The sequence below is a fragment of the Anguilla rostrata genome, chromosome 1 (assembly GCF_018555375.3).
Source record: "Anguilla rostrata isolate EN2019 chromosome 1, ASM1855537v3, whole genome shotgun sequence".
Classification (NCBI taxonomy): domain Eukaryota; kingdom Metazoa; phylum Chordata; class Actinopteri; order Anguilliformes; family Anguillidae; genus Anguilla; species Anguilla rostrata.
The window spans coordinates 62,839,976-62,863,533 of record NC_057933.1 but is presented as its reverse complement, the minus strand read 5'-3'; the positions used below and the strand labels follow the sequence as shown (position 1 = coordinate 62,863,533).

General features: G+C 39.5%; 1 protein-coding gene across 1 annotated transcript in view; it reads left to right on the top strand.

Moving 5' to 3' along the window:
* The first annotated feature begins 10,125 nt into the window (after positions 1–10,125).
* The window catches only part of LOC135263222 (histone deacetylase 9-like), a 112,348-nt gene continuing 98,915 nt past the window's right edge, over positions 10,126–23,558 (top strand). The window contains exons 1-2 of the mRNA XM_064351394.1: positions 10,126–10,254; positions 11,512–11,646. Of these exons, the coding sequence (XP_064207464.1) occupies positions 10,239–10,254; positions 11,512–11,646 (151 nt within the window). The 5' untranslated portion in view covers positions 10,126–10,238. The remainder of the gene's footprint in view (positions 10,255–11,511; positions 11,647–23,558) is intronic.

The window sequence follows — 23,558 nt, the reverse complement described above, 5'->3', positions numbered from 1 at the left end:
ATTTTTAGTAAATCCTACTCGTTTCGCCACAGGCACCGATCGCATCTCCCAGGCGCTGCAGTTTGAAATACAGCGCTCTCACCAACCCCTCTCCATCTCACACTTTGTTATTGCGATGTGCACTGGATCACACAAAGATTGCAAATTCAAGGTACAATCTGGAGTGTCACTGTCTCTGCGTGCATAGAAGGTAAGAAAATGTATTTTCGTAGGTATAGCTTGTAAATAGGATCACATACGATGCCTTCCACCTGTATTTTCAGCCGTTCATCGTGCAGTGTGACTTTTTTTAGTTCGCTGAAAGCTGTGTTCCACTTTTTGCCTGAAAAAAAGCATAATACCACTGTATACACGAGGCTGCTCGTTTTGGTGCTGCTTTGATAACCGTTTATGTTATTCACAATTCGTATGATAGCTAGCATATACTCTGCTCTTTTCGAAATGGAAAACAGATGCAGTAGCGCTAGACATTGAAACTGCTAACCCAGTCCGATAGATTTTTGTGTTTGAGCACACATGCGAGACATTTGAAATAACCAAACAGCTCTAGATATTGAAACTAGTAGACACCTGTCCATCGCTAAGGTAATTTATGCCACAGATGCCATAATCTTTTCACAATATAGCCTACACTTATAGATTATGCGTGCACTGTTTTTTAGTTCGCATCTAGTACAGTATCTAGTGCAATAGGCCTATTACCGTTACTTATTGGAATCATAAATACATTTCTGTTAACAGAAGTTGCATCAAGTGCAAAACATCTTACTGTTATCGCTTTAAGATGAGAACCCACTCATTAATTATAGGTGTCGACGTTTCCAGTTAATTACATCGTTTCTTAACTACATCAGAGGCTGCAGTATGTTATTGGTTTATTTTGTCACCCTAATTTCATGCGCATAGATTTTTTCCGCTCAGGAGTTATGCTGAAAAGGTGTACTGCCGCTGTTGCACTATAAATAGAATCGGTGAACATCTTGCAAACAAGTAATATCTCTGGGGACGTGACCGATGTATCAATTGAGTTTCTTGCGTGGGTTGAAATCTGTACATTTTATTCATTTAAGTCTTGTGCTAGTTTCGTGCCTTGTGTAAGGGGGGATCGGAGTGTCTTCTGTCTGGTATTTTCGCAGGTTGCCAATGTCTTCTGACATGTCTCAATATGATCCGACCATTAACGATAACCACACGCATGTTTGTGTTCAGGCTGTGTTGGGTAAGGTAGTGTGGGCTGGTAGTGTGACATGGGAGCGTCATCAGTTGATTTTGAGATATAATGTCAGGAGAGGGCAGTAGAAGCTGGCATCACGTAGCCTAAGTAATGCTGTGAAGGCAGCTATTACTGATGTGTGTTGATGAATGACTTAGTGTACAGAATTGGTAAGTGTAGCATACACAGTAAAGTGTAGTGTGTTAACGCAGCTCTTACAGAGTACAAATGGTTCCAAATGGACTCATATGTATTCTGTCACAGTTGAATTAACACTGGTCTTTTCACTGTGTATGAATTGTAAGTAGGTTTTTGATACATACAGTGGCTAATGCTGCCTGTGAAAAGTCTCACCTTATTTTGATTGCGGAATGAGAACATTTGACTCAGCCAAGGGGGCGTACCTCTCTTGTTCTGCAGAATGTGTTCCACTGCAAATGTCCTTTTTATACTTGTCCAATGATCCAAATTCAGAGGCATGCACACTGAGACTCAATATTAAGTGTCAGTATTAAGACCAATTTGTTTGCTTCAATTACCATAGCATAACTTAACTACAAAATTTCCTATCTGCTTGGTTTCCAGAATTTACGTATTTCAAATTAATATACCTGTTGGAAAGGTTTGAGGTCTGTGAGAGTTTGAGTTTGCTTGGAGTCATGAGCCGTACTGTAAGTTTGGCTCACAAAAAATTCAGATAAATTCATTAGCTGTCAAGACATAAAAAAAATAAATAGAATTGCTTTTGCTTTAAAAAGCTGTGCAAAATGTGTGTTTTCATATTCTTACCTTTGGGGGGCATTTTCAGCAAATGTTATCAGTTTAATAGACTCAATCGTATAAAAAAAAAAAATAATGTCACAGTCAGCTATGCTGTCATTTCTTTTCTAATTTACGCTTCATAAATTAACGCGTGAGGGAGCTATCCTGTGAGATTTCAGACATGCCCCCCCATGACTGTGAAGATTAATCACGTCTCCAAAATAAATTTTTTTTGTCTAGTTGCATAACCCTTTTGATTCTATTGCCCTGGTCTTGCTGTGCTAACAAATAGGGGTGATTCAACTGCCTGTATTATAAATTTGGGTATAAATATTTTAAAGTGTGTGGTTCTGTCCTCTAACTGGTTAGTTAGAACTCTCATAAAGGCTGTCTGCCAGCGATCAGCCATTTAGCCACAACGCAGGTCAATGAATTGTTTGGGGGGAGGTGCTTGGCTGTAAATGGGGAAAGGTGTTAAAAATGACACAAAGCCAGAAGAAAATGTGAAAAATTAAGTATTAGCTAATTTAATAAAATCAGTAAAACAATATTACCTGTATGAAGATATTATTCGCATGTTAACCTTTCTGAGTGCAATTAATTCATTTTCTGAGAGATTTGTACTGGCTAAAAAGTTCTGTATTTCAATCAAAGAGATGCAAGATGACACATATTGGCATCTATCTGTGGTTATATAATTAATTTCCATGACAACAACTGATTCCCGCCAACCTCTGCACATAAGGGTATTTATACTGCATCGCATGTGATGTCTATTAAAAAGAGATTCAGCAGTCAGTCTTTGGCTTGTGCCTTATTCTTCTTCCAAAAAGTTTCAGCTACAGAAAATAGCTTGGTAGTATATAAATTACTGTATCATTTTGGCCCAAGTTTAGCCCTTTAAATTTCCCATGTTAGTTTGCCATATGTGCTCCACTCATGAAATGCAAAATGTGTACCCTGAAATCTTTAAAATTGAGGAGTAATACCTGAAGCTGGGGAGAAAGCTTAGATACACAGGTAATGTTAGTGTCATGCTCCTCCAACCACTGAGCTGCTACTCGTGCTCCGGTATTGGACATGATATTGTCACCTGAAAGACAATCTTTCATTTCTAGGACAAACATTTACATCCCGAGACAAGGGAACCAATTAAACTCATCTTCTAATTTGTTATGGCTGAAGTGAGTGGTATCACCTTCTGCAGCAGAACCACACACTTTCTTGAGCTCTGCTGGATGTGCATTTGGTGGGTGTCTAGTCTCACAGCAGCTGTTACATCTGCAGGTGTTTGCTGCCTTAAACAACTTGCTATTCTCTGCAAAGACTGTGGGCTGGACACAGGAGCACTGGGACCCATAGCTGAACACTGAATACTGAAGACTCCACATTGGTGACGCATCTGCAGCCATAATGACCTCTCCCACACACTCAGGTATGCGTTCTCTTGCACAAAGTGATATATACCATTTTAATGTGAATGTATACATGATAATCAATGTCAATATGATGATGATATGATCTTTGCTGCCGTTATCCTTATTATAATTGGATATATTCCGTGCTCTACCTTAAATAAAAAGACATACATGTATATGTCTTTACTTTAAATATTGGTGTATATACCTTCTGTATGCCTGTGATTGATATTTAATGTGATGCGAGAGAGTGTAGCCGGGAAGGCCTTTCACATTTTTCACATGAATAGGTGGACAGCTTTTCAGAGAATCTTTGGTATCGTGTACATATTTTACTTCATGAACATATCCTAAAGTAGAAAGCTCCAGAATATCAGATGCCTTACAGCAGACTTGTTCTTGACATTTTGAATCCCACAGATGCTTGTTCTCACTTCAGGTGGCTGGAGGGGGCAGGTGTCATCTGAAATAGATGGCATAAGGGTTGACAGTGTTATGTAGTAGTTGAGCAGTTGGACTGGTAACTTGGGGTAGCAGGCTTAATTCCTAGTTTGGTTAGTGCTGCCTTTAGTGATACATTTACCCTGAATTGCTTCTGTATGCATGCAAACATATAAAGAAAAAACTAAAATATGTGACATGTGCATTATGAAAGTAAAACATAATAAAAAGTTGTGATATATAGTAAGAATTGATATTTTGAAATCAGTTCTCAAAATATTTCATGATTACCCAACACTTTCCACATTACTATGTGATAAAAGATTATCACATTATTATAGATTAAAGAATATCATGTTCTTACATAATTATTTTTCAACAGTTACATCACAATTTTTGGTAATGTATATAAAGTCTACTCCCGTGCTCATGTAGGAGCATGTCTTAGAAGCATGTATCTGGTTTCTGATTAAACAAATTGTTTTAGAGCAGAACAATTTTCACTGCAGCTTTAAAAAGCAATGCACCCCCACACAAAAATCTGAAAATGAATACCTTCTATAAAGAGAACTTGCTGCTTGCCAAGGATAGGGAATTGAAATGTTCTTTGGAATCCATCAGTGAATGACTTTTTCACCACCATATGGTTTTTGTTCCACAAATCTTCACTGAAAGAACTCAAGAACTGAAACGTTCAGTGCTTTTTACATAAGGCTTTTACATAAACCTCTTAATCTGCGTAAAAAATGAATCAAACTTTTAATAAGCATGTGGAAACAGAACACAGATTCAGAATTTTAAGTTCCAGGAATACTTATACTTTGGCCAGGTAATCCTGTTTCCTAGACAAACTGAAATTTGCATTTTAATACACTTTAAAGAAATTAGCATTTTAAAATGAAATGTGCTGTAAATTACCGGGTTACATTAGCAACTGTTGATGTATTTCATCCTCGTTGTCACGATCATAACTATAATGCAGGGTGACATCACTAGGAAAAGCACTATAGCCTCTTCAAGGGGCCTGTGTCATGTAGCGGAAGTCACAAGTTTGGCTTCCCCTTCTGAAAATATCCTCATTGAAAATATCTGCTTGCTGTTTTTATTGAAGGTATTTTTGTATGTAAATGTGACAGAAGACATTCAAATGTAACCTACTGGAATTGACAGAGCTGGCAGATTAATATGCTTCATAGCATAACTTTCCTTGTAGTAAATGAAAATTTTTATCAAAAGTGTGCTTCACCACAAATTGTGGCTAGATCCCCATGCATGTTCAAACATTTTCTGTGAGTAAGAGTAAGATGCACATAACTGAGCAAATTTAAGATATACAGTAGACTGTCTCTACTACCCTGCATCCACTCATCCAGTCCTCTATTATTTATTTATTTATTTATTACTCTTCTTAAAGTGCCTACTTAGGAAATCAAATGGAGCTGGAATTACAGTGATCTGCCCCTTGTTTGGCATGGCAAACTGATAGCAAAAAGAGAAGGTTTTCTCTGGTTCTGCATGGATCTTAGTGAGTGTTAAACTGATGCTTCCATCTGTTGTTTTCTCAGTAGTTTTCTAAGAAGTCACCTTAGTTAAGAAAGTGAGACATAAAAGGGGGAAGAAATGCACATCTACTGGTTTGAAACAACGTGTTTGCATAAAGTGCATGCATGCTGTCATACAGTATGCCTGAAATGAAATACCAGGGAAATATGTGAAAGCCTTACAAGTTTCGGGTAGAGATTTATGTGGATCTTTCTCTGTGTACAGTAGTATCAAGAGTCAGGCTTTAAGGTCTAAAGATTAATCCTGCTTGTTCACGTTTTGTAGTTCTGTCTCACCAGTGTGCCGGATGAGAAATCGGGCAATGGTGTGGTGTGGTACTTACAGCATAGATGTTCAGTAGATCTAGGAAGAAAATATTCTTTATTGACAATGCGTTCTTGTCATTTTAGTGTCATTACTTCTTAGGAATCCTTGGATGACATATCACATTAGGCTGTGCTTAAAATGCTATTTATGTTATTGTGAGCTGTAAATGTAGAAGGTGCCCCAGTGTAATGTTAAATATACACAATCCCAGGGTTTACCAGCCTATCAGCTCTCAGAATTGGGTAAGAAAAGGGAACGATTTATCTACCAAAAACAGCCTTGATAAAAGCGAATAAAATTACACCGAAAAAATCTTGTATCAACTTAAAATGTCTTGTTAATTCTTCTTTAAGCTGTCACATCTAAAAACTTTTATTTGACTCAACTAAGTTACATTTAATTAGAAAATAAAAAGGGTAGTTAAATTAAACTTAGTTGAGTCAAATGAAAATTTTAAGATGTGACCACTTGAAGAAGAATTTTGAAGTATTTTTAAACTGAGCCGACATTTCTCTTTTTTCAGTGTAGGTGAGATAGTTAAGTGGTTGGCATGATGCCGCCCCAGAACTGGGAGGACATCATTGCCATCGCGCTTGTGTTCTTGTGACCACTCACAAAATCTCCCCATGTGCAACAGTGGATATTTTAGCTGTGTGTTATGTACAGACATTTATGTGCAAATGTTGGGCTTCAAGAAAAGCATCCGTTGGAAAAAAAGTCTACGTGTACCTTACTAACCCCCCTTCTCCAACACACACACCCACGCCCAAGGCAAGCAGTTGCTAACGGGAGTGTAATCTCTTGTGAACTCAGTGAAATAAAGTATATTGGGTTGTCCCAGGGCACTCCTTGTGCTGATGTAAGGTAATGAGATTCTTCCTAGAGAAGAGGTTTCCCGATCTACCTCACTCATCGGCTGATTGCAGAGATGCAAAGACTTATTGTGTGAGAGAGTTACATTGTTCTCATTAGAAGGCTCTGAACACTGCCAGAATTGCAAATTGCAAGAGGTTTAACGGACCAGGTGCCACATCAGAGGCCATATTCATAAATATTCAGAGTACTCTTAAAAATAGAAAATAAGTAAGCATTTGCATCCAGCATGCTTTTCTGCCATTTAACTGCGCACAAAGATTTATCTACCAGTCAGTGAGATGGTGATGAACATGATGCTGAGAAACACAGCTTTACATAACTCAACAGATTATATGTTTGGTCTGCTGATACTTCTTGGGCAACCTGCTGCTGCTCTTCTCTGTTGGTACACTGATCTGAGGCTCAATTGGAATACTATTTAACAAGATGCAATGATAAGGAAATTTTTTTCGCAATATTTGTTTGGAGCTGTATTGTTTGGATGTGCACGAATCTTAGAAACACTTCCATTTATAATGCTGTGCGGGTTATGTTTGATTCAAGCTGATTACAATTGATGTTTGCAAGGGTTTTACATCTTTGACTACACAATTACCTCCATCATTAAAGACGTATGTTTATCCTAGTATCAGATACAGTGTTGATCTTTGCTGTCATATTCGGTTTACAATATTTCTATACTAAACTATATAATTCCAAGTGCAGTTACTGTATATTCATACTTGATGATTCATTTACTGTAGCTTTCTGACTGAAGTCTCAATTGCTAGCAATTGGTTTCCTTCAAGTGGTTTTAAAGAGCTCTGTAATGTAAGTTATTTAATGAATGCCAAGATGGATTCAGAACATAAAATGGATGCTTAACTTGACTGTAGAACCAGGAGCTTTGTTTATTTATTTGTTTGTTCTTAACAGCTGGATGAAAAGGAAATCATCAAAAAAGTAGATCTTGGGTCAGCTGTACCTTCAAAATCTAAGTGACCTTGGTAGGATTTTGCTGTGCAAAACAATGCTTTCAAATACCCTTCACAAATTGCACAAATAACTCAATGGAAGCCAGTGATTACCGTAAGTGAGCTTGCAGTTTTTGTTTGAGTGCTTGTACATTAGTGGGATGTGACAGTCCCAGAGTCGCCATTTCACCAGTGCATCATTGCAGTATAACAGTCCCAGAGGCTGTTGCACTGCTGCGTGTTTCAGTTGCCATGGCTGCAGTGTCATTATCACTTTTCATTCGGTGGAAATATTCCTGTTGGTGATGCACGGATGTCCTGTTACATAGAGAATACATGCTCAGTCTTGGGTACACTTTCTTAAAAAATGTCATTAGACTGCAGCAAAATTTTCTTCTTTATTGAAGTGTGATGCTAAAGGTTGGTGGCCTTTCCTTTCCATCTTAGGCCAGACACCATGCTGACAATGTTACAGAGGAACTGAAGAATTTGTAACTCCTTTTCCAGTGTTTAGCTCGCTTATGTGAAAAAGTGTTTGCATATATGTGCATATTTGTAATATCCTGAGCTTTTTAAATTACAAATAGAGCTTGTAAATGTAATGCATAGAAAAAAACATGACTTAAAGCTACTGTATCCTATGAAATTATATACCTCATTTCAGTCAGTTTAAAATAATGTCAGTTTAAAATAATAAACAACTCAGAATAATAGAAGACAATTTTGTGATTCCTCTCGCCTGCAGAGTTGACAGGTTACAGTAGGTGGCTGCTATCTGTCAGTTCCTGAAGTACTCAGTAACTGTGAAACATGGCACTTTTTTAGGAGCTATTGTTTGGGGGTGGTGGGTGAAGGTATAAATAGCACAGGGGCTGATGCACACACAAAAGTGAAGGAGCAGCATCTCAGCAGATGGGGTCTTAATCCTACTGCAGGCTCTCGGCCTCTACACCCCGCCACCTCTTAGGTGGTATTTTTAGTAACAGGGTCCCTCCAGGGCAGCGGGCAGCCATGATTAGTTTAGCGACGAGAATGTTCCATTTTGCCTTTTTGTGATTCCAAGTCCTTCTAGGCTGACATATATGAAAAATATACAAATCTTTCTCTATTTCAAGAAGTAGTTACTATACCAGTGCACCTTTCTCCATAACAGTACTAATAGGCTACTTGATTGTCTCATCCTTGACGTCGATGAAATGTGTATTTTAAGAACCTTCCATGATGACAATGCAACTTCGGAATTTAAAACCAGTCCCCAAAGGACCAGGTACACTCCGTGCCCATATATAAAAAAAAACCCTTTTCCTTGTCACTTGTTACATGTTGCCCCATCCCTGCACTTCTTGGTAAATTGTATTTGTCCTAATACTCTAGCTTAATCTTCTGCCTAGTTTGGCTTTGCAGATGTTAGACCAGGATAGTGTTCATTGTTCTCAGCTAGAAATAGCTGTACAAAATAAGTAATTGTACCTTACTGAACCCGTGTTCAGCAGTTGTCTACGATCATGAAAATGCACTTCTTGTACGTCGCTTTGGATAAAAGCGTCTGCCAAATGAATGTAATGTAATGTAAATGATATATTACAATGTATTTGGTGAAATATTCACCACAGCAAAACATTTTTTTAAATGAGTTTCAGAAGAGTATTCCAAGTGCCCTTTAAGATGAGAGGCCTCTATAGTACAAAAGGAACAGACGCATGCTAATTTGCAGTTGTAATATTAAGCAGAAAACCAAAAATAACATCCAGCCAATGAGTTATGCTCGGGTCACACTCTTATTACCAATGCTTATATTTTGGGCTGACAAATTATAAACCTCTTATTAAGCTTTATTGAAATGCCGAGATGTAGAAAATGTCCAGAATTGCAGAAATTCCAATGTGAGAAGTTACCACATGATGACAATGGAACCTCAAAATAGACATTTACTTTTCCTGACTTTCTGCTTGCTTTTAGCTGTAAATAGTATATTACTATGAATCCATGAACACACACATATCCTTTCAATCATAAGATTTACTTATGTCCCAGAAGTCTGCATGGTGTGTATGTCTGGGGGTGTTGGGGAGTGTTCAACATTGATGGTGTGACTTTACACAACCTGACTAATACTCTCTAGACACTGTACACAAGTCGTCACAAGTCTAACAAGATGAATCCGCTACAAAAAAAAAAAAAGAAAAGTTTGGGTTCGGTTGGGTGTGCATTGCATTTTCAGCATAAGCCTTACAAGCCTTACGCGACAGTTCATCCATTCATGAATGGTTGTGATTTCTTTCTTGGGTTTCCCATGTTATAAAGTTATTCCTGCTGCTTGCTACTATCACATATTTAGTTGGGTGGTCAGTGAGTTAGGAACAGTACTGTGTCTTGGGCTGCTACCACCAGTCACAGCCAATACATAAATACAAGTGAAATAAATCAGAGAAGCGTGTGTTAGACACTGGACATTACTGCATTAAAGAATCAACCTGCTACTCAATAGAATATAGACACAAATCCTGTAACTGTAAAAAAGGAACCCTCAGATTTTTTTTATCATAATGAAAAATCAAATGGCTTTTTTCATGTTTTGTCTGAAGGATGGGACAGCCATGTGGTCCAACCACTTCCTCTGATTGTGTCAACCCCCTGTGCGTGTGTGTGTGTGTGTCTGTGTACTGAGAGAGCCAGTAGAGAACTTGTTTGAGTTGGGAGAGGATCATGAAGAACAGAGCTGGTGAGTTACACATCTTTAATAAATTACAGTTGGAATCTTTACCATTGGAGTTTTAGAAATTAATTAATAATCTTTGATGAGAAGTATGATGAGTGTCATACACAAATACACACAGAAAGCAAAAAAAAATATAGGCGATCTTACACAGTGGGAAAGACAAAAATATTGATCTTCAAATATGGTGTTGCAACAAATATGCATACTGAATACAGTGGTCAGTTTTGATCTACTATAGAATTGAAAAGTGTTTTTTACCTGCATATTGGCCTGTTTGTATTTAGATGCAGATGATTTTGAGTGCAGCGATCAGATTACATGGCAGTCTGATAAACCTGATTGAAATATATTGCTGCAAGACAAATGTTTTTCATTTTGTCATCTAATGTGCCATACAACTGTTTGACATATCAGGGCTGACCATCATTTTTGTATTTATTTTACAGACACACACACACACACATATCTGAATACTGAGTCATAGCGAAAACTAGAGATCTCATGAGTGCTCAGATGAGCTTTTTCAATCATAATCAAATCACAAGATATTGAAGTGACAGGAAAAAGAACCACAGCTCCTCGCGATCAAATATCGGGCACTTCACGTGTAGCTGGCTCAATAATGCTTTTAGTGCACAAACGCTGTAAAGCAAACAAAGTCAACTTTTTTGCTTATATGGCTACTGAAATTATGATATGGGTCAGGAGGTGCTCAAACTACACTGTCTCATACATAAAACTTTTCACATTATCGTACATGTGTAATTACCAATATAACCTTTGGTAATTCATAGATGAACTCATGAGGAATGTATGCCTGTATGCTAAAAAAACTACTATTGAGCAACTGTACAGGGTATATAAGTAAACAAGTGTAATCCTGGGCTGAGTCATCATTTAACTGACTACTTACCTTTGTCCTGCATTAGGTAGATGGGTTTAAGTTGGCTAGGGCCCCTTGAGTTACTGGTCCTCCCAACAACATGCAGACACAGGTATCCAGTGTCTGAAAGCTATGAATCTCCACAGATTAGTGCTTAAACTGCTGTAGTACTGTCTGGCAGGGAATTACATTGGAGTATGACATGTATTTCAGTACATTTGCATGAGGCACAAATGGGCAATCAAAATGGCATTGCCACTGACAATGATTAGTTTGTCTCTCATCATTCTGGTGAAGGCTTTATTGGTGTCCCTTTTAAGCATGTCTTGCATCTTTGATCGGAAAGTGAATGTGAGGTTTTGCTGTGGCCATTTTAGAGAGGAGGAGATTGGTCCACAGTGCACACGTGTCTCCCCAGAGGCCACACTATCACTGGCCAGTGAACAGGAGTGTAGACACAGGCCTTGCTCCTTACCCCCCAGCCACACTCCAGCACACCCACTGGGGCTTTGGTAAGTCCCTCTCCACCTGTCTATCTCTGTTGCGTGTTTCATTGCAAAAGTGCACATTTCCAATGAGCATGCTCACCAAAGGGGAAATGGATTTTTTCCATGACATTGATCGAGGAGCGATCAGTTGATGTTTTTGATGTATTTTAATTGTACTGCACTCTGAATTACTGATCTCATGGTACCTGGTTTTTTATCATATTTTCTTGGAATGTTGGCTGGAGCCTGGTGCATTCAGCTGAATAGATTTATGGCCTGCATTTCAGTACCCCACTATGAAGACAATGATGCATGCTCCTCATAACTCCTCAAAACGTCATAATCATTAACAATAACCTCATTTTGTACCTTTTCCCAAGTCTATAATTATTATTTATTATATGAAACTGTCTATGATCCTATTATTTTATATTCTATTTCCAGCAGTCGTAATAAAAATGCTTCAAAAAACAAAAAAACATGTTTACTGCTAAAAGAATATATTTTGTTAATTGGTTACATTTTGTATTATTTACTTATTATCACAAAAAAATTTATACTGAATGACTACCTGCTGATCCTTTGAAATATTATGGAATAGCGATGAAACTTTTAAAATATTGTAATAAATTTAAGATTGGTCATGAAAGAAAATTAAGAATCATAGAGAATCTAACATATTGCTTGTGCTCCCACATCAGATCATACTTTTCTGTTATTCTCAGGATTTCTTAATTACTCACATTGCACTGCAACTTTTGACAATGCAAGTACTAGTAGTCATAATAAAATGATGCATGCATATTGTATGCAATTCTATACAGTCCGCGAAGTACTACATTCCTTTGTGCAAGAAAAGGCTTTTGTCAGAATTATTCAGTTTAATTGTATAGTCGAATGATTCAGTTAATGCAGTAATTTGTTGGATTGCATCACATTAACTCTCATTGGTCTCTCTTTTTCTAATGAGTTACTTCAACTCCTTAGTAGTAGAGGAGTGGAATTCAACTGAATTAACCCACATAAAATAGCTGTGGTAGCCTAAAAATGCTTCTAATAGTTGTTGTTTGGTACATTGGAAGTAAAATAAGAGCTTGATTCTTTGGCAAAGCCTATTCAGAACTTGCTATGGCTGCTTATTTTTGGACTGTTTCCTTCACACCAACCTGGTGTTCATGTAGCATGTTTAAATAAGATTAATTTAAGCCACAGGGGACGCTTTTCCTCTTGTGGGTGCTCACTCTGTGTGGTATGCAAGTGAAACTGGGTTGTTGATTTGGAAGAGGAAGTCTTATGCATATGAAAAGAGGAAACTTGAGCCAAAGCCTTCCAAATTTATATTGTTTATATAAAAAATGACCTTTAGGAACTTCCCATTTTTTTCTGCCGTTGAGCTGGGAATTACAGTGAAAATGAAGTGAGAACACACGTTTGTGCGAGTCCTGTTCCTCACGCACACCCAAGGGGTGGCAATGAGAAATGAGATGGCCTGTGGTTTGAGCCCCACAGTCTCAATTTTTACAGATATTCTGCTGTATGCATCTACATATCTGCTAAAAACAAGCGCTTCCTCATCAGTATCCCCACTTCATCTCCTTTTGTTTCCATTTAAATGTGATTTAAAAGAACAGATCACTTGCAGACTTCATCAGTCAGCAGCCTATTCACAAATGCAAATAAAGTCTGAAAAGGCTTTTTATTGTTCAGTACTGCAGCTTTCAATAACGTAACAGATTAGAGAGAACACGGTTTTCAAAAACTCAAAAAAGTACAGTATTTCATAAGGGAGAGACAATTATGTAAAATAGCTAAATGAATTATGGCAACATAACCTAAATACATATATTAAACTTACATTGTTATTATTTCCTCTTCATTTACAATATTTCAGTGATCAGCACCAACAAGACCAGAGCCCTGGTTATTCTTCTTGTAATCAACCCTCAATGCATGCCTAATTGCTGAATAGATCATTTCATGGATACATAATCTGTGAGCAATGATATAACAAAATACAATCAATCAATCCGATCATTTCTATATTTCTATATTTATGTAGCGCTCTTCGCCCCAGTGTCCCAGGGTGCTGAACAATTAAGAGCAGAGTAGTAAAAAACAAGATGAAACAAAACATTTAACAAAATTACTTGATTATAAAGGCAAAGCATATTTCATCCAGTTATATACACATCTATTTGCTGAAAGGACAATCAAAAAGGACAGTCTTCAGTTGGGTTTTAAAAGTAGCCATAGTTCTGGTATTTCTGATAACGGATGGAAGGGAGTTTCACAATCAAACAGCAGAGCAGGTAAATAATCTCAGACCCGCAGTTTTGAGGCGATACCTGGGAGCCTCCAGTAGCCTCTCTTCTTCAGAGCGAAGGGATCGAGCTGGTTCAGAAGGTGATAATAAGTCTACAAGGCAGGAGGCCCCTCTCCCCTTTAAGGCCTTACATCTTATGAGGTCATTGTTACCTTGCAGTCGATCTGCTGTTTCATAGGCAGCCAATGCAGTGATCTTAGAACAGGTGTGATGTGTTCAGTCCTGCAGGTGTGAGTTAGCATCCTGGCAGCTGTGTTCTAAATGAGCTGCAGCCAATTTAGTCTACTGTCTGGCAGACCAGTAAACAAAGAATTACAGTACTCCAGATGAGATGTTATAAAGGAGTGCATCAGCACCGTTACATCTTTCTGCCATGTTTATTCTGGCTTGTTCTGGCTTATTTACATGTTTTATTTATATTTTATGTTCATCTTGATATATATATATATATATATGTATATAAATGACCAAAAAAAAGCATCTGCGCTCTTCGTTGGTTTAAAGGTGAATTGTTTCTCATGGTTGTAAAAAAAAAGAAATGACATTTCCTGCCACGCATTCATGTTCGTAAAATTTTTATATGCAAAGCATGTGGTAAAAGAATCGACTAAGTGGTTACATTTACGCAAGCATGGTCAGGTTATAAATAAATAAAGCCCTCTACATCCTGACCACCTGCTATTAAAATAAGTCAGTCAGTTTGATGTTTGCTCACAATGGTTATAGCTGCTTCCACAGATGCAAGATTATACACACAAAGAGTTGACACCTTTCGCAATCTATTGCCCCTCTATGATAGAAGAGCACACACGCACAAACAAACTCTACCCCTTTCTAAGACCCAGTAAACATGCTACTGTTTCATGTTATATTCGCAATCTTCTGTGCATGAGTAAGTACTATCCCATATCGTAATTTGCTCACTGTTGTATTACATAAAATATGAATACCAGTATTCAGGTTTTCTTCTTTCAGCAGTCTGAGCTGTGTCTTCATGTTCCAACCACGAGCTGTCAGTCAAGTCAGTTTTTCTTTTTTCTTAGCTTACTACACGTTACCAACCCTTTCATTGATTTCTATTCTTTCAACTGCAATTTGAAGTGAGTAGAGTCAATAAATAGCCCAACATGTTATGCAATAAATTATCTACATTGTTCAGGTCGTTGATGTTCTCTCTTCTGTGTAAAAAATGTTGACTAAAGAATCTTTTATGAAACAGCAAAGGACACCAGCTGTTTAATAATGAAATAACATTTAAATTAATACCTATACTTGGAAATGTTTAAAGGGGCTCTAGAAGTGAGTGTGAGATTCTATGCATGCAGAAATGTGTGAGTTTTAGAGCACAAAATCAAAGGACTCTGGGTATCATATTTAGATGATGGTGTGTGTGATCAGTGAATTAAAAATGATTAAAAAAAGATTTCGGTGGTAACTAGGTTGTGCTATGCATTAAGGCAAGAGTTTGTGGTTGAGTTTAATGTATAAGGTTAGGCTGTGCTCTTTTGCCCTCTACTGGTGACAGGGCATCAGGCAACTTCCACCAACTTTGAGAAAATTAACACCATGCAGAAACATTTGTCGCAAAGCCAAGCCCTTGCCTATAATCCTTCAAAATGTCAGTCTAAACAGGGCTGAGTCAGGCAGGTGACAGCATTTAAAGCCACAGTGGAAGAACTCTATAAACAGGGAATGTGAGCTCCCAGGACAGAGAAGATGGTCGACATCAGCCTAAGAAAACAAGTGCAGAAATACGGGAAGTTGCCTGTGTTCACTTCTGTGGATTTAGGGATGGCACGCGGGGGGGAGCATAACAGTTCAGCCAGTACTCACATTCCTGTGAATGTATGTGTGTGTGTGTGTGTGTGAGATTTTGTGTGCATGTGTATGTATGCATGTTGTGTGTGTGATTTTGTGTGTGTATGCATAAGTGTGTGTTAGTGTGTGTCTGTGTTTGCGTGTTTGTGTGTTTACGTGTTTGTGTGTGTACGTGCATGTGTGCATGCGTGCGTGTGTGTGTGTGTGTTTGTGTGTGTGTGTGTGTGTGGAATGGGGGATGCAGAGAGAAAATGCAGCTGTTTGAGGGATAAGGGTGGTGGGGTATATGGTCAGGGGTACTGGGGCTGGCTGGTCTATGAAAGCTGGGAGAATGTCTGCCTCATTATTATCCACGTTATCCAGCCCGCTTCTGTGGGGAATATTGCATTGTTACTGTAGTTCTTTTTGTCATCAAATATACAATTTTTACTGTTTAAAATGATATTTAATAGTTGTTGTCATAAGCAGAACAGGTTTTCCACAGAGAAATGAAGCTCTTACTGTACTTAAAGGGTTAGAAAGCTGCAGTAGTCTTGTATGTGGGCTGCACTTGCTGCCTTAATTCTCAACAGGTGCAAGTACTGGAACATATGCAGGTGCACCTGTAGGTGCTATTTATGGGTTATTCAAAATCATGTATTACAGTTATAAACTCTGTGCCAACACAAGACAAAATAATCTATCGGTTCAAGTAACAAATTGCATTTTTAGACAGTGTAGAATGATTTCCTGATTACAGAAATATGCACATTTTCATTTTTAGTGTTCTACTTCATAAATGTCTTCATAAGTAAGGGGGGCCTATGGGCTGCAGGTTCACTACCATGGCTCTAGACCTTTTCGCAACAGGTACCTCAGCCTTTCTATTCCTTATGAGAGATGCTTAGCAGAACTATAACAGGTGGCTTGCTGTGTCCAAGCTCTGACCTTACCCCTTGTCGTGAATACCAGAGGCATGAGCTGTACTGGCCTGATTGTTCCGCTGTGCTGTGACGCCTACGTAGAGGGTGGGGTCTCGGTCTTTAGCCTGTAGCATTCCATACCCTGCACACACCCTGCTTCTGTCCCACTGCTCTGAACACCATCATTATTTGAGTCTGTCTGTGACATCAGTACTTTTCCACTGTGTCTCATTGTTTGTCTCTTGAAAGTGTTCAATGGTAGGTTCCCAGATACTTTTTTCCTCTGCCTGCACACAAATAAGTACAATGTTACCGTAAGTAAGTAAGGTTGAAACTGTTGCCTTGGCCACAGAGGTTATTTTGGCATTGATGTAGGTGGAATATTTGACATGTAAATCATGTTAAGATGAAAAAAGCCAGAGAAAGAGGAACACCATGTGTGCAAAAAAAACATCTAAAAATAGTTTTGTAACAGTATTTAGAATAAATGTGTATGTATATCTAAGAAAATTAAAAAACGCGTTATGAAGGCTTCTAGCTCACTAGGTATGGAGCTAAACACTAAGATGGATTTAAAACTATATTAAATTTGAATTTAATATGCTTCAGCTGAAATATTGAATATGGAAATGCAACACATGGCATGCTTTCAGTGCGCAGAAGGAAAATTACCGGCATGTGCTTGAACAGCACAGGCTCAGGAGGACAGTCTCTGTGTACTGCACTCCTGACTGCCTGAGAATCTGTCAGGGGTAGAGGGGTCAACGTGCTGCTGAGAGCACAGGCCTGTGCCCCCCCGAGTAAAGATTTGTTGGAAGAATGCGGATACTCCCCATTACAAGGGACCAGGAAAAACATGCTGCAGCTCCTTCAGTCTTAAAATATGGCCGGTCCTTTGGGCTTCATCTGGTGCTCTCAGTTCATTTATTATGACCGGCACTAGATGCTGCAATCCCACGGAGAAGTGCTCCCCCATTTGTTTCCATTGTCTCCTATGTTTCATTCACTGCTGTAGGAGTTTACTCTGCCATGAATCATTTATGTATGAATGGCCTCTTTGGGTGGGAGAAAGAGGGAATATATTTCATATATATATAAATATATAAAGTACTTTACTGGCATTTAGCACACCCTTTTATCCAGAGCAGCTTACAGTGCAGACACAAGTGTAAAAATCAGGGATTGAAGTGCAGTACTTCCCCAGTGGGTGAACGCATAGTCTCAGGAGAGACAGCAAGTGCAAGAAGTGCTGACGTACTAGACAATCTGTCAACTAGTCTACCTAGCATTAAATTAAGATGAGCTGTATAGGTCTGGTGAGATATTTTATGTGGCTGAGTTTGTCATCTAGCATCACTCCAAGGTTATTGGCACTTGAGGAACTCGACAGAGTGGTAACACCCAGAATGAGAGAGAGGTCATATAGGGGGAACACATGGCAGGTGTGTAGAGCTGCCTTTGCCATGATCAGCTTTAGGTGGTGATTTTCCTTCCAGCTCAAGATGTAATTCAGGCTGGCTGAGAGGCATGTGGAAAGCTGTAGGTCAGATGGTTGGAAGGAAAGCAAATGTTCAGTGTCATCGGAATAACAATGCTATGACTAGCTGTTAACAGAAATGGAGGACTAAGGGATTTGGGGTAGAGGGAGAAGAGGAGGGGAATGAGGATAGATATGCCACACCAAGTGACCTGGAAGGAATGTCCAGTAAGGTAGGACACAGTCCAGGTAAGGGCTATGCCACAGCAGAGTGGAGGGCATCACTGAGAAAGAGAAGTGCAGTTAATCGGGGCGTCATAGCTCAGGAGGTAAGAGCGGTTGTCTGGCAGTCGGAGGGTTGCCGGTTCGATCCCCGCCCTGGGCGTGTCGAAGTGTCCCTGAGCAAGACACCTAACCCCTAACTGCTCTGGCGAATGAGTAAAAGCATCAATTGTAAAGCGCTTTGGATAAAAGCACTATATAAATGCAGTCCATTTACCATTAATGTGTGTCAGACTGGTGGGGATTGAGTGGGTTGTTTTGGGTGAGGAACATCGACAATTCATTGGAGATGGCATGGGGGGGCAGGAAAATGATCTTGCTTGAAGGATGACTAAAAAAAAAGATTAACCAGAGATTAACTCCTCGGAAGGATAGAAGGATGTCAGGTATAATAGAATGGAGATACGAGGGGACTGGGTAAAGAGGACAGATGGTTTCATGGTGGGAGAGGAGAAGTTTGGAAATGTCTGCATCTTTAAATGAAAAGAATCTGGACAGGGAAGGACAGGGAGAGGGTGGAGAGAGAAGAGAAAGCGAGGGAGAGAGAATATAATGGGGGCAGGGAGATTTGACCATCTTGCTGCACTTGTGGATGTCACCAACTGTCATCTCAAAAAAGATTTGACTGAGAGGATTGATGGAGATGGGGAAGGGAAGGGAAGGAGAACAGCTTGTGTGGATTAGAAGACAAGTTTGTAATTTTGGTTTCATAAAAGTTAACCTTAGCAGAGGTGATAGATGATGGAAATGCAGAGCTCAAGGGCAGGTAGCTTGAGAGGTTGACATATTTACACCATTTCCTCTTGGCTGTCCCTAGTTTGGTCCTGTTGTACTGTTGGGTGCCAGAAAACCATGGACGGGGGGGGAGGATGGTTGAGAAGATCTGGGAACACGAGCACAGATGGAGAGGCAGTGTCAGTAGAGATTGTCAGGCCCACTGTCAGAGAGGGACAACCGTGTATGTTGTCCCAAGGCCTGGAGAAGGCGGTTGGGGGCCTAATGGTCTGTGAACTAGTGGTAAATATTATTTGGAATAATTTAATAATATAATTTTTTCCCAGGCATGGGAGTTTCACCCAGCAGCCCTGGTGAATGTAGAGAGTTGTGAGCACGATTCAAAAGGTGGGAGGATCACCTTGAGATCATGATAGGAACAGTTGCTCATGGTGACCAGGTCCAGAAGGTTACCAGCTTTATGTGTAGGTGGTGTGTGCAGCATGGTGAGTTTGAGTGGAGCATGGACATGGTATTTAAAATATGGCATACAAAGAAACATTTTCTTTCTTTCTTTCTTTCTTTCTTTCTGCTTGCCTTTCACTCTGTTTGTTAATATGTTTTCTTCACCCCCTCATAGTATCATGACAGCCCACCCCCCAGCTCCAGGTATGACAATCCTTAGTGAGTGATGGATGACCTTCGTAAGGAATCCCAGAAGCCTTTATCTAATGTTGCTGATGTCACAAAGCAGGTTTTTCTTTTGTTCCCAGGCCCTGATGATATAAACAGAGACACTTCAGAGCTCTGGAGGTGTCACACTGACCCATCCCCATCCCTTTTAGGTCTAGGGACATGCCATAGTGGTTCTTTATCCCCCCGCTTTCATCTGACAGGAAACCTGTCACCCCAGACAGCTCATCTTCTGAGTTATGGGGCAGAGGAGGGCACAGCAGTACCCCTCTCGACTGCCGTGAAATTTTCCGAACAAACCTGCAGTGGAATTACATAGGGATTAGACACACTTCAGGCAGATCTGAAAGACAGACCTTCTCAAGGGTCTCTGTGCTTAGATTTTAAAATATGTGTAAAATTAATTATGAACCCATTTGTTATCGAGACAAAAACTGTATTCTTCCACAAGAGAGGAAGTCATGAACATTCCTATCTGAAAATGTATTGGTTGCACGTTATTCTTGATTTATTTTGTTGTTTTTCATTTTCTACAAATCTTCACATTTGTACCAATGTCAGCTGCTTCTGTATACAGAGCTAACACTGTGGGGCCTCTGATGAAAGTTTTACATTAGGATGCTTTGTTTTTGCCTTTGTGTGATTTAAGCAAATACTACTGGCTCAATGATGTTTAATTTTAGTGTTAACTTGTACTACTGTATAAGAAATTATAAAAAATGACTGAAGTCTGTTACTTAAAGTATATAGCCCCACAGAATGTGCTCCTAAATCAGAGTAACAAGCTTGAGTTTAAGCACAAAAAATCGCCAATCACGACTTTACAGGAGCAACTCAGCTCTCATTCCTCATGCCAGCTTGGCACAATATTGGGTGATTCCACCTTGTCCTTGTTAGCTCCATTGTCATTGCTGAGGCTGAGCAGAAACGGGGTGGGGAAGGGATCTGGGATGAAAGGATGATTTAGGGACACTCTGGGTGCTCCCAGCCCAGTAGGGCCACTGTGTGCATGTTCGTATTCGGTTGTGCCTGTCTACGTGTGAGTGCATGTATGTGTATGTGTGTGTAAATGGGCTGCATTTATAAATGGACTGCATTTATATAGCGCTTTTATCCAAAGCGCTTTACAATTGATGCCTCTTATTCACCCATTCACACACACACACACACACACCAACTGTGAAAGGCTGCCATGCAAGGTACCAATCAGCTCGTTGGGAGCAATTAGGGCACGCCCAGGGCAGGGGATCGAACCGGCAACCATCTGACTGCCAGACAACTGCTCTTACCTCCTGAGCTATGTCGCCCTGACATGTGTGTGTGTGCACCTGTTGATGTACTGTATTCATGCTTGTAATTCTTGTACAGTATGTGTATGTATGTTAGACAAAGCTATTTCAAAGCTTGTGTTTGTTCATATACATATCTTTTGTTTGCATGTATGTGGTTGTTTATTTGTCTGCTTGTTTGTGTGTATGTCTGTGTATCATATCCCTCCATTATAGTTCACTTGAGACATTTGAAAGTGAAATATTGGCAGGAAAAACATTTTCCTAAAAATGTTTCTCCAACATGTCTTTCATTGTAATGCTATTTCAAATGATAATCCCACCATAGCTAGTTATCTGTCTGTCAGTAGGTATCCATTAACAGAGAGCTTCATTGAATGCTAGACAAACAATCACAGTTCCAAGGAATGTTACAAATGCATGTACTGCTGGTTAGCTGGCTAGTCTGGGCAGGGTTGACATTCAGATTCCTCACATAGATTTGTTGCATTTTTATCATGCTGTTGTACCCTTGAGGAAGATACTTAAGTTACTTCAGGAACAGGAGTGGTGACCAATAAGTTGCATGCTTAATTCCCATGGCGAGCATAGTTATTGTGCTCCTGACCAAGGCACTTAACCTAGATTATGGCAGTGATATTTCCAGCTGTTTAAATGATTTGTAATGTAGGAATGTAAGGATGACAGACAAATAAAATACTTCCAAAGAAGTTAATTTTAATAATGTTTTAACCCTTTAAAGGTTTGCTCAACCAAGTTGTATAGTTATTCTGTTTTTTCTTGGCGTGCCTACTGAATGAAATATTTTGTGTGCTTTGTATATGCAGGCATGAAAATAAATGTGTTGCTTTTGTGAAGGTATAAGCTGTTTCTGATTGTAAGCCATTTTAGAACAATAGCGGATGTTGAAGGATAGCTAAGAATACCTTAAAAGTTCTCAGTTGATTAGGAATCATTTACTTGCTGTTCACAGTCTTCCTTTAGGGAGCGCTGTTGCAGAGGGATCCATGCTGACGTTCCTTAATGAGTGGACAGCTTGAAGGCACACCCACAGCCTGGCCCCAAGGGCCATATTACTCAAAGCTGCATTATAGGAGTAGGATCCAAGGGCAGGGGTTACACCAAGGGACTTTTGAGTTCTTTGAACATTAAAGCATGACCAACAGTCCAAAAAAATCTGGAGCAGCTTTACATGAAGAAAATGAAATAAGCCAATGTAAGGCATTGTATCAGACTGCAACAGAAGTAGAGACCATTGGTTCAGCTGTGCGTTGATTTTCAGTTTCAGATTTTCAGATTTAAGTCCCTTCAACAGAGAAACATCTCAAGAAAACAGCAAAAGATGTAATCGGAAAAAAGGCAAAGCAGATTTGTGTTTGCAATATGTGAGATCATAGGGTGTCACTGCCCCATAGACCGGGTTCCTCTGGTGGAAAGAGAAGAAAGTGAGAGGGAGGAGGAAAACAAAAGGAAAAAGGGCGAATTTAGGTTTATTATGTTGATGAGAGAGAAAGATATTAGTGAGGTAGAGGACACTACACAAGTACTGTTGAAGTGACAATAGATGCACAGCCTCTATCTATACCTATACGCGTGCAAACTAGCTATCAAGTAACTTATGACTGGGTCGTTTTTTTGATGGTGTTTGTTGCATTGCCTGATCGTGTGTTTTCATGATTCAAATTATTTTGATAATTGCACTTCTGTTGGTTATACACAAATATGTAATTAATGTTCATGCTGTTACACTTAGACAAAAAGAAGAAGACTAGTATCTTAATCCTGCTTTGGGTTGCGTGTTCAAGCATGGGTGTGGTAGAGCACTCCTGTGTGTTAATAAAATATGTACTGTATGTATGAATGTCCTTGGCAGTAGATACCTATTACTGATTTATGGGTGTGAAATATGGAAGCAATTAGTCGTATTCTGTGTAGACGCCATTCCTTTTCTGTCCTCATTTGTCATGAGCAGACGCTTGGCTACAGACTCCTCCGTTTTCCCTTGTGGGGCGAGGAGAGTGGGATGGAGGGAGAGAGGGCCCTAGAGCCACAAGGAGTGAGGGACAAGCAAGCGCTAAGGGTTCACCAGGGAGGCAAGCGCACTGTAATAATTCTGAGTGCAAAGTGTTTTCAGTGAACAAGTGGGCCAACCTTTGACCTCTGGCACAGCCGCCTAGCAGACAAAGGAAGTTGGGGGTTATGTATGCAATTAAAATTGATGTTCAGGTACTCCCACATGAACAAGAAAAGTTCTTTCAAAACTGCTTGGTCTCTGAATTACAGTGTTTCCACAGAGAGAGAAGGGAGTGTTTGGAGAGCCTCTCAAATGCAGATAGCCTCAAGAGATTGGAAGACTTGGTTTGAGGTGAAATGGCATGTGTGTGTGTGCGTGTGTGTGTGTGTATGTGTGTGTGTGCGTGCGTGTGTGTGCGTGTGTG